At 43.1% G+C, this 12191-nt stretch overlaps 1 protein-coding gene across 1 annotated transcript in view; it reads right to left on the bottom strand.

Moving 5' to 3' along the window:
• plcg2 (phospholipase C, gamma 2) overlaps positions 1-12191 on the bottom strand; it is a 43316-nt gene that overhangs the window by 18183 nt on the left and 12942 nt on the right. Inside the window, exons 11-18 of the mRNA XM_079502377.1 lie at positions 10116-10234; positions 8748-8833; positions 8517-8637; positions 7974-8142; positions 6805-6900; positions 4796-4882; positions 2724-2884; positions 1521-1721 (exon numbers count right to left, since the gene is read on the bottom strand). Of these exons, the coding sequence (XP_079358503.1) occupies positions 1521-1721; positions 2724-2884; positions 4796-4882; positions 6805-6900; positions 7974-8142; positions 8517-8637; positions 8748-8833; positions 10116-10234 (1040 nt within the window). The remainder of the gene's footprint in view (positions 1-1520; positions 1722-2723; positions 2885-4795; positions 4883-6804; positions 6901-7973; positions 8143-8516; positions 8638-8747; positions 8834-10115; positions 10235-12191) is intronic.

Raw genomic sequence — 12191 nt, 5'->3', positions numbered from 1 at the left:
ATATGCATGTGTCTCTTGTTATCTTGTTGTGATAATTAAAGGGGCATTCCACTCGTTTTCAACATTTTACTATGTCATTAATATACCTTAGAGCTGTTGTGGAAATAATAATAAAAAGTCCCCCCCATTCTGCGTTTCCTAGAACTGGAGATCTGAAAAAAATCATTAACATGGTGAAACACATCTTGAGGATGTCATCAAGATGCGTTTCACCATGTTAATGATTTTTTTCTCCACACAACAGCTCTAAGGTATATTAATGACATAGTAAAATGTTGAAAATGAGTGGAATGCCCTTTAAGAAAGTGTGGCATTGTGTCGAGGTTGTGAACACATTGGGGTGTGCTGAAATATCGATATGGCGATATATATCGATACGTCCTCCCGCGATAAATAATCGATATTGATTATTAACATATCGATATATCGGGGAAAAAACCCAACTTTTTTTCTTTTTAGAAATTTGAAATGTTGTTCATAATGAAGTGATGAACAACATGTTTAGAAAAGGAGGAAATGACAGCTAAAATAAAGCAAATCCCACTCAGATTCCACAGCAACCAGAAGTACTGAATTACAAACAGCTTTGTGGGAATACAAAATGCTGCATTTTTTCAGTTCCAAGTATTTTGTAGTTGCAGATATCGTGATATATCGTTAATGAAATTTCATACAATATATCGATATATCGCAAATATCGCAATATATCGAATATCGTGATATTATCGTTATCGAGGGCCTAATATCGCGATATATATCGTATCGTGAGGAACCCATATTGTCCCACCCCTAGAACACAATAATATGGATCAGTTCATGTGCATGTAGCATAACATAAAGGCGTAGGCCTGTCACAATGATTACAAAATCGTCTAATCTAATATTCAATATTTTTCAAAAGAAATTCAAAAACAGCAGATCTAATGTAAATCAACTATTTCCGCTATTTTGCATTTTGTTTTGGAAAGATGAATGTGTCAGTGATTTCTTTATACATTGAAGTTATTTGTCACATTTGCCCTGTGCAATTTGTGATTACGAAGCCTGAATGGCAACCAGAAGCCTGAATGGCAACCAGAGATACAAATTGCAACGTTCCAATGTTCAATGCAAAAGAAACACAATAGAAATCGTCAATCGCAGTTATTTGCGTGACAATAAAATCGTCAAACTTAAATGTGTAATGGTAAATGGTAAATGGTAAATGGTGCATTTATATAGCACCTTTATCCAAGGCGCTTTACATAGATTGTGCATTACATTCACCCATTCACACACACATTCATACACCGATTGCGGCGGAAGCCATGCAAGGTACCAACCAGCACATCGGGAGCAATTTGGGGTTCAGTGTCTTGCCCAAGGACACTTCGACATGTAGACAGGAGGAGCCGGGATTCGAACCGCCGACCCATGGATCATTGGACGACCTGCTCTACCTCTTGAGCCACAGTCGCGACAGGACTAGAACACAATAATAACAACGATCAGTCCATGTGGCATAATAACACAAGACGCACCCCTGCTGCAGGTGTGGATCGGGCTGCGGCACGGCGTCCGTGAGCCGCAGCTCAAACTCCTGGCAGCGCAGCGGGCTGTCTCGATAGTGCTGGATCAGGGTGTAGACGTTGGGGAAGTGGAACTGAGGCGTCAGGAAGTAGTACGAGTTCTCTCCGTCGGGTTCGGAGCGGATGCGACAGTGTAGGACTCGCCCGCCGCGCCTGTAGGTACAGTACACGTATTATTGGACCCATATGAAAGTTACAATAGAGCGTCGCAGTCCCGCCTCCTACCCTGGACCAGGAAATGAAACCCAATGCATTTTTCCCATAGACATTTCTTAAAGTATTTATTTAAAGACGGTTACGCCGCGGACAAAGCCAACTCGAGTCGTGACAACTCATGACAACACAACAATATTTTGGACCAAACAAATAATTACAAAGAAGAAAAAACAACAAAAAAAGTGTTGTAACCTGCCGTCTTTTTCTTCTTTCTAATTATTTGTTTGGTCCAAAATATTGTTTGTGTTGTCTTGAGTTGTCACGACTCGAGTTGGCTTTGTCCGCGGCGTAACCGTCTTTAAATAAATACTTTAAGAAATGTCTATGAGGAAAATGCATTGGGTTTCATTTCCTGGTCCAGGGTAGGAGGCGGGACTGCGACGCTCTATAGGCCTATCTCACAACCATTCCCCGCCCCCTTTCCAGACCTAGTGGTGTTGACGTGACGTCACTCCATAGACATTACATGTTAAAAGACCTACGTACATTCAGAAGCCATAAACAACACTTTTTCTGAAGGTAAACTGTATTCTATTTGTTTTAGCGGTCTTAACCATCTTGTTTTCTTCATAATAATATTGGTCTTTTACATTTTAACATTTGGAAACGGCCTTAAATGGTGCAGAGAAAGCAGGTAGGGATGTAGCTCTGGTCCATGTGGACCAGAGCTACATCCCTACCTGCTTTAAGTAACCTACCAGTTGATATGGGTTGATAACACTCGAATCCGCTAGCCAGAGGCAATGGCTATTTGGGGTCCTTGGCATGGAAAGGTTTGGCAACCCCAAAGCAGTTTGAACAGGCCATAATATATTCTGATCCCTCCCCCAAAAGTCCCATCTGCCCTGACTCAACTAAATTTTGCCCATATCAATCACTCAAATGTTCAGGTGGAGTCGTGCTCTCTCTAACATAATATGAATCAACTGGACATAGTACCAGAAGGTGAGAGTGTAGTCTGAGACAAATCTGTCACTCTCCCGGACCAAGAAGGTGCCGTCTCTGCCGCCGGACTCGGCACAGAACTCCTGGAGCAGCCTCTCGGCCATCTGTCGGCCCTCTGGCATGCGACCGTGGAACCACGGCTCCGAAACCAGGAGCTGGAGACGTGAAGAGAGAGGCCAATCAGGATGGAGGGACCGAGACAGAGATGAGGGAGAAAGAGGGAGACGAGTTAGACTAGAGCACCGTTACTGAAACGGTGGGTACCATTTGTGGGTCACTCACAGAACATTTTTTATGGGTCACTCACGACTCGAGTAAAATATATATTTTTTAATAAATACATTTTAACCCATTTAGGCCTGACCTCAAAATTATTTTCACGATTTTTCAAAAATAGCAGACCTACAAGCTCGTAGCGCGCCACTCGGTGGCGCGCTATGAGCTTGTAGATCTGCTATTTTTCAAAAGCTAAATTATAACATAATGCTTAAAACACAAAAAGGGGTTCCCGCCCAAAATGGGTTAAATAAATGAAAGAAAAACAATAAAAGAAATACATCTAAGAAAGTCCATAAATAAATATTAATAATGTGTAGTGAAAATAGCCGATCTATACAAGTGAGCTTGTAGATATGCTATTTTCACTAGTCTGAGTCCTGGGCAAACGTCTAATCTCTCTTTTGGGTCCAGACTTGAAAGGTTTGGAAACCACTGAGTTAAGGTCTCCACACACCGGGCGCGAATTGGGATTTTTAAGTGGCGCTTCTCCATCGGTTTTTCGAAAAACGCGGTCGGTGTGCAACCACCTTTAGTGTGGGAGTGTGACCGAAATTGAGTAAAATGGAGGGCGAATGGTAGGGCGAGTGAACAGGAGGAGGGGTGAAGAGAAGGAAAGTGAGAGGAAGAGAAGCAGCGAAACGTAATGAGAAGTGAAACCGCTTTGGGAAAGGGTCGGGACATATAGAACAGATGAGTGGACAAAGACAAAGCTTTAGTGAAGGACAGATCGTCTGTGACTGGAGAGAAAATGGAAGTATGGAACACAGTTACAGTTGGGTGCCACCGATATTGTCCCTTATCATTTGACCCATTTAGGCCTGACCTCAAAATTTAAAAAAATCCTCCAGTTTTCTGAAATAAATATTTTCACGATTTTTCAAAAATAGCAGACCTACAAGCTCGTAGCGCGCCACTCGGTGGCGCGCTATGAGCTTGTAGATCTGCTATTTTTCAATAGCTAAATTATAACATAATGTTTAAAACACCAAAAGGGGTTCCCGCCCAAAATGGGTTAACTGTCCTTTTGCGCAGATCACGCAAACCTCAGCAAAAAGAAAAGGACAATATCGATGGCCTCCAACTGTACTTTAACTACTGTAAAATGGTGCATTTATATAGCGCCTTTATCCAATGCACTTTACATAGATTTACATGTGCATTACATTCACCCATTCATACACCGATTGCGGCGGAAGCCATGCAAGGTACCAACCAGCACATCGGGAGCAAATTTGGGGTTCAGTGTCATGCCCAAGGACACTTTGACATGTAGACAGGAGGAGCCGGGATTCGAACCGCCGACCCATGGATCATTGGACGACCCGCTCTACCTCCTGAGCCACAGTCGCCCCGTAAAGGTGTAAAGGCGTAAAAACTGTAAAGGTGTTTGCACACTGGTGAGTTTTCCCCCCCGGACGAATAGCAGGACGAATTTCGGAGGTCGTAAAAAAGTAAAATAATAATTGATCTCTTTATGTCAATCATGTTTGCACACTGCCACCGAATATTTCGTCCGTATAACGTTTTTTTTTGGGGGGGTTTTGACCGGGGTCGAATTGTTCCGTTTTCCGCAGCTGTCTAGTGGGGTCTAGTGGAGTGTCTAGTATGACAGGCTAACAGCTAGTGATAGCCTACCACTTTCGGATCCGCAAAACGCTGCGAAGAAACGTCCAGTGTGCAACCATTAAACGAAGAATTAAACAAATACTATATATTTTTTATCTGTGAACCAAAGCTCACTGATAACTGTGATGTGATGCACTCAGGCATTCTCGCCACTGCTTTACCTCTCCGGGGTCTTGCTCCTCGTCCTCGTACTCCTCTGCATAATACAGTTTGCCATTTGAGATGACACAGTAGTGCTTATTCCACCGCTGCGGAGGAAATACAACACAGATTAACCCATTTTGACCTGAGATCAGATTCTAAAAATGTCTTCTACATCCTGACAGTTTTCGATTTTTCAAAAATAGCAGACCTACAAGCTCGTAGCGCGCCACTCGGTGGTGCGCTATGAGCTTGTAGATCTGCTATTTTTCAATAGCTAAAGCATAACATAATGCTAACACCAAAAGGGGTTCCCGCCCAAAATGGGTTAAAATACAGAAACCTCACTTGTTTCATTCCTCTGGTCTAAAGTAATGTTTGTACACAATCAACATTTTCAATAAAATTCCCTTTCAATAAAGCGTTATAATTGGTTCAGCTGTGACTGTCCACCACTGCAAGTTTGAAGGTGGTAAAAGGATGAATTCAAGGCTTCATGGGGTGTGTAATTAATAGAAAATAAGTATTTTTGGGGGTGAACTACTCCTTCACGTACAGTAGGCTACTCATCATGTGTACTTATACTGAGACTGTGCACCACTGCAAGTTTGAATAATTTGACCAGGCCATTTGAGTCCCAGTCTGTCACAGTAAGGCCTCATTCACACGTACCAAACACCAATCAAGCAATGTTTGGTCATTTTTTTTGTTTTTTTGGGCCACAATGCTTTTCCAATGGGAGTCACATGGTTTGATCAAACATTTGTGTTTGATCGCTGATTGCTGGTTGCTCCCCCCTCATCAAACAAAAATGTTTGGTCAAACCATGTGACTCCCATTGAAAATGAATTGGAGCAGCAATCAAACAGCAATCAGACACACATATCAGACAAACATGCTCTGTGCTGTCCATGTTTCATGGCCGCCTCAATTATTTTCCGATGGAAGTCACATGGTTTGACCAAACAGTTGTGTGTAATCGGGGGAGGGGGGGCAATCAAACACAAGTGTTTGGTCAAACCACGTGACTTCCATTGGAAAAGCATTGGGGCGGCCATGAAACACAGGCAGAGCACAGCACAGTTGTTCTTTATGTGTGTACGAAGCCTCAGGGTTCAGGCTATAATTGAGCATCTTGTGAACATTCAGGTATAGAACACATAGGATCACACTTTTTGATTGCCTGCGATCCTGTTTGGCCTTTCTTCAGAGTACACATCAGATGAGATGAAACATGGCTGCTCCTCTTCTTGACCACATCATCACAGCTAGAGTGTGATTGAACATTGATTGAAATATAGTATGCCCAATTTACTTCCCCTATACGAGTCATCTCCTCAACCCTGCTTGGGCTAGCCCATTTTGACCTGAGATCAGATTCTAAAAATGTCTTCTACATCCTGACAGTTTTCTGAAAAAGCTATGTTTCTATGTCGTCGTTCTTCGATTTTTCAAAAATAGCAGACCTACAAGCTCGTAGCGCGCCACTCGGTGGCGCGCTATGAGCTTGTAGATCTGCTATTTTTCAATAGCTAAAGCATAACATAATGCTAACACCAAAAGAGGTTCCCGCCCAAAATGGGCTAGTTCAATCTCACTGCCAGGAAGGTGTAAGAGCAGTAATTACTGCCATCACCAGAACAGGAGTCATATAGGATGAAAGAAAGGCAAAGCTTTCTCAAGAAGTGTGATCTTCTGAAGTGGGAATGTTCACACAGGTTTCTCAATTACCGGTAGTCTGAACAATATAGACCTTGGACAACTCTATCTAATCTGGTGGAAACTTGTTTTCTGATAGAATTATGGCAGAAAACTATTAATTTTAGTCAAAAATGGCTGCCATCTTGAAAACTAAAAGCCATATTGAATTTTGATAACTAGATCATTAAAATATTCATTATTCATGCCAAATTTGATGCTTGAATAACAAAGTTAACGATTGTGTCACTAATGTGCTGCACTAGGTGTTCCTACATCCCTCGAGGCACTTTGAGGAGGTTCAGAGTTAAAGATCACAACTTTATATTACCTGGTCTACGGGGTCCCAGATCTCCATGTCGCCCATTTTGTCTCCCTTCTTGAACTCCTTCCTTACGATCCCAGTCTCCATGGATAGCGTCTTGTGCTGCAAGAGGACACCAGGTCAGTGACTCCCTTGACCGCCTGAAGTTTGGCTTATCAGGCAAATTTATATTGGTGTGAATGTGGCCTTGGTCTACCTGCTCCAGGTAGGATTATTTTACATTTTTGCCCAAAGCGTTATTTTAGACGTGAGATGGAGGTCTCAGAGTTTTTTGTTGAGTAGCGAAACGTGTACTTTTATATATTTTTTTTATTGAAGACGAGGGGCTATAGTGCAGCCTGTGACGTGTGCGCAGAGGCTCGAAAGTCCCATAGCGCTAAGGAGAAGTCCTTCTAACGCTATGGACCAACGCTACCTGCTCCACAGACTGAGCCTACACTCACACGAGAGCCTCAGTCAAACCTCAAGCTCCGCCAAGACCCTACACGTTCTGAGCTGTTCTCAAAACCAGCTCGTAAATTGCAAAAACAACAATTAGAATAAATTACGTAATTTTTTAAGGTTTTTTTTAAGTTCTCTTTTTTTTGTGTTTTTTAAGATTTTTTCTTAAGTTAAGTTTTTTTTTAAGTTTTTCCTTTTAAAGTTTTTCCTTTTAAAGTTTTTTTTTAAGTTAAGTTTTTTTTAAGTTAAGTTTTGTGTGTGTGTGTGTGCGTGCGTGCGTGCGTGCGTGCGTGCGTGCGTGCGTGCGTGTGTGTGTGTGTGTGTGCGTGTGTGACACACACACAGTGTTTTTGTGTGTGATACAGCTGCGCCTTCTGGTGGTGGGCGGGTGGTGTTACAGCGTGACACACACACAGACACACAGACAGACATGATCTGCTGGGTCTCATAGTAAATGCTCACTGGGTTCGCAATCACTGCGTTCGCAATCACTGCGTTCGCAATCACTGCGTTCGCAACTATATATATATCCACGTAGCCTGGCTTGGCCATACTAATATCCGGCGAGGGCAACGTTTGTTTTGCACCGGCAGATACGCGTCTGGCCACTGCGAGGCTAATATCCACGTACATGTAATTACGAAGTAATAATATCACCCGAAGTATATTTCGGGTGATAGATTGACTAGTGAAGTAAAGACAGTGAGAGACTGAGTAAGAGAGAGACTGTATACCTTGAGTATAATCTTGCCCTTGAGTTGTGCTGGAGAGGGAAGTTGTTCGGCCATCTCTTCGACAGATTCCGTCAGCAGTTTGTCCCCAAACACCTCCTTAAAGACGCGAGCCATGTGACGCTGCTGCTCGAGTTTGCAATGCTCCTCTATGGACAGGATCAGTGGGTAACTGAAATAACAGAAGAATATAGCAGCAATAAGTCACCTGTGCGTGCGTGCGTGCGTGCGTGCGTGATGATGGGTGCTGCCAATAACAATACAAATGGTAAATGGTGCATTTATATAGCGCCTTTATCCAAGGCGCTTTACAGAGATTGTGCATTACATTCACCCATTCATACACCGATGGCAGCGGAAACCACGCAAGGCACCAACTAGCACATCGGGAGCAATCAGGGGTTCAGTGTCTTGCTCAAGGACACTTCGACAGTAACTCTGGGGGAGCCCAGGTTCGAACTGGCAACCTTACAGTTACCATCCAGACACTCTACCCCTGAGCCACCGCCGCCCCATACATTTAGAGATGAGTATTCTGACACTAACTCTGAGGTGACGAAGGCGTGCTCATTGATGGCCTTAACCACGTCGTCAAACTTGATTTTAGTCGTCCTGGTCCATCCATGGTAGATGATCGGCTGCTCCCCGGGGCCGTCCCAGCAATCCACTGGAAGTATACAACATGGTACTTACAGGTTAAATCACGCGATCTGATTGGTTGACAGCTGTTGTAATAACCATTTGTTTTAACATTTTAATTTGAACCGTTCCACTGACATTCAACGCAGCGACATCCAAGACGCAGGCAGCGTATGTAGGCTTCTGGGGAGGACTCGCTGCGGAGCTGGTCGCCTGTCAGATACCTGGATGGAGGACAACAACACCCCGACACAGGGAACACAGGGAACACATGGGGAACACAGGGAACATGTGAAATGGGCTCTATATGCACACAGAATGAAGGGAAACACACAGGCTGCAAATGCTGCGCATCAAAACAGTAAGGCTGTCCCCGAACATTCGGGGTTCGAACCTTCGCTTGTTAGGGTTGGCACTCGAATCTTGATTCTTTTTTAAATCTTTAAATCTTTAAATCTTAAATCTTAATTTTTTTCTTTTTTAATTATTATTTTTCCCCCTTTTTTAACTCGAAAATATTTCTCGGCGAGAATGCGGTATGCATAATAAGAGTACTATGTTCATGTTGTGTTTACATGTTTAGATGTTATTAATAATCAGGGGGGCACACAACCGATACGCCAGTGCGCATACGTTGTCAAAATGTTTTCTGCGCGTAGATCAAAGGCATGCAAGGCGCATTTGCGCACCAACAGCTGAGACAGTTATGTAGAGAAATCTGACAGGCATTCAAAAGGAACTCAAATAGAAATAAAACTAGTGTTGACTAATCATTACATGTGGCTCTTATTTTGAAGAGGAAGTTATGCACAGGAAGTCCGTTTCAGTTGTAAACAAGCTACTATGACACTTTCCCAAAGTTACTTGTTTGTTTGTTTATTTTGTTACTACAAACGTGGCAGCCACACGGCCTGCTGGTGCTTTATATGGGCACGTTGATACTGTGCTGCTACGCTACGTGTTGACCTTAACTCGTCCTATACTTCCGGGCCGCTTCCCTACTTCCTTCACAGGTGTTACCGATGATACTAATTAAGGCTCTGTTCTGTTTAGTTTGCAGTGGTTCTCAAGCTATTTAATTTCAGGAAGAGTTAAGGGCAACACACACAGGCTTGCGCAGCGTAGGAGCACAGAGTTACAAACCCGTACGGGGCCATTTGGAACCCACTCAAGGACACGTTGAGACCCAATGGTGTTAGCAGAGCGTTTCCAGTGAGCCTACATGCACAATAGCAGCACCCTGACTCTGTTTGAGCAGAATGGAACATCTTCATTAGTATCATCGGTAACACCTGTGAAGCAGGCGCGTAACTACCGTGACGCAGACAACGCAATTGCATTGGGGCCCAGAGGCATTTGGTGCCCACAGCTGCCCACCCGTGCCTTCGGTAAAATACAATTATAAATACATATACAGAGAGGCAGTTGAGTTGACCAAAGTTTGGCGGAGACTGGTGGCTGCTGCTATACTCTGTGTGTGTGTGTACGTGCGTGCATACTACTGACGTGTTGTGTGAAGAGTTGATCCAGTAATGAGACAGGGGGTTGTTCATGTCCAGGGTGCTGATCTCTGAGGACTTCTCATCCCAGATTCCGTTCTCCTTAGAAAACAGGAAACTTAAAAACTGTGAATGAGAAGAGAAGACTGGATTCAACTCTGACAATGAGACAGAGAGACCGACAGAGAGAAACACGCAGTCACACACACACTAGGCCATTAAAGGGATAGTTCTGATTTTTTGAACTTAAGTTGTATGAAATACTTGCCATTAATATAGTGGTTGCAACTGTATTAATTGATTGCCTGAGTCCCATGGTGGGAGTTCTGCTCTGGTTTTGGTCAATATTAAGTAGTTCCGGTCAATTTGTGGGGGGCACTGGGGCCACGCAGTAAAAGTAAATTAATCCACAAAACGAATGTAATTTGTATTGTTGACCTATTTCTAAAATATTAGCGTGACTTTCGTTCAACTTTGACCCCTCTATCACATGGAACTATTTTTTGGGCGTAGTGATATGGACACAAAAAACATAGTTCTGTGTGATAGAGGGGTAAGAAAAGAACGGAAGTTGCACTAATATTTTAGAAATAGGTCAACAATACAAATGACGTTAGTTTTGTGGATTCATTTACTTTTACTGCGTGGCCCCCAGTGCCCCCCACAAAATGACCGGAACTACTTGATATTTCACCAAAACCAGAGCAGAACTCCCACCACAGGACTCGGGCAATCAATTAATACAGTTGCAACCACTATATTAATGGCAAGTATTTCATACAACTTAAGTAAAAAAAATCTGAACTATCCCTTTAAGTTAACCAACGTGATTTTTGGTAGTCGACTCGAATACCATAATATTCGAATATTAGTCGATTAGATGATCTGCTATTTTAGATGTGGAACACCATTCTAGAGCGCAGGAGAGACTCGCACACGGGGCGGCTCTGGTTGAAAAGAAATGTATCCGCGATGTTATTCATTCAATTCATACAAGCCTATATGTTCAACAACAACCACGGTTACATGTGTTTGGTCCGACGATTCATAGATCCGATACCTCCAACCCCTAACCTAACCATAACCGCAAGCACGGGAGCAGGCGCTAGTCCGAGGTGCGGACGCATGTCGAACCAATGCTCCGTCGGACCATAGTATGCCTCCCAACAACCACAGTCCCTTCGGTCTTTACAAGGGTTATGATTCTGGTCCATATAGTGGAGCTAGGTTATGATTACATGCTAGCAGGCTATGAATCAATGATCAACTTCACTCCATCGCGACCATTATAACTCTATGATCGCGGCATAGCTGTTTGTTTTTAGTAATGCCTGTACCTTTGTTGGATGGGCAGCATAAAGAAAGACGAATAAGAAACATGCCATCACGGCAAGAGCTCCAGTACTGTAGCCACTGTAGTGACCAAACTGTGGATATAATAATGGGCAGGAGGAGGGACTGCTACTGTACTGGCCGTCACAACACGTCTCCAATCTAGCTAACTTGTTGAACAAACTACAGTAATAAACTCACCAATAATAAAGATAAAGAAAACTTTATTGTCCATTAAATTGACATAAAATGGAAATTTGTCTTTGGCACACCGTCAGTCAGTTACAACAATAAAAAATTACAAAAAATACACAGGTGCATTAAAATACATGAGCAGTGGCGATTAGACTATTTAAACATTTTCTTATTTAAAATGTCCACAGCAGTTGGCACAAACAAAGTTTTGTAACCCTTCTTTTTTGCTAATTTTGCCCTAAGCCTCCTGCCCGATGGCAACAAGTCAAATTCAGAGTGAAGAGGATGGGTAGAATCATTGTAAATCTGAATTGCTTTTTTGGTTATGGAGCTGGAGTTGTATATGTCCTGAAGTTGCAGTTGTTTGTCTCCAATGATCTTACTTGCCTGGTTGACTACCTGGGTGAGCTTGTTTTTATCTCTAACTGAGAGATTCCCAAACCAGGACACGATGTTAAAAGTGACACTCTCAGTGAGTGATCTAGACCAGGGGTTCTCAACGTTTTTGGCCGGGGACCCCCGGAAATGCTTTGGCAATGTCTCGGGACCCCCGCCC

The sequence above is a fragment of the Electrona antarctica genome (genome assembly GCF_951216825.1).
Source record: "Electrona antarctica genome assembly, chromosome: 5".
Taxonomy (NCBI): domain Eukaryota; kingdom Metazoa; phylum Chordata; class Actinopteri; order Myctophiformes; family Myctophidae; genus Electrona; species Electrona antarctica.
Note: the sequence above shows the minus strand (reverse complement) of the source record. Positions and strands in the feature narration are given on the sequence as shown.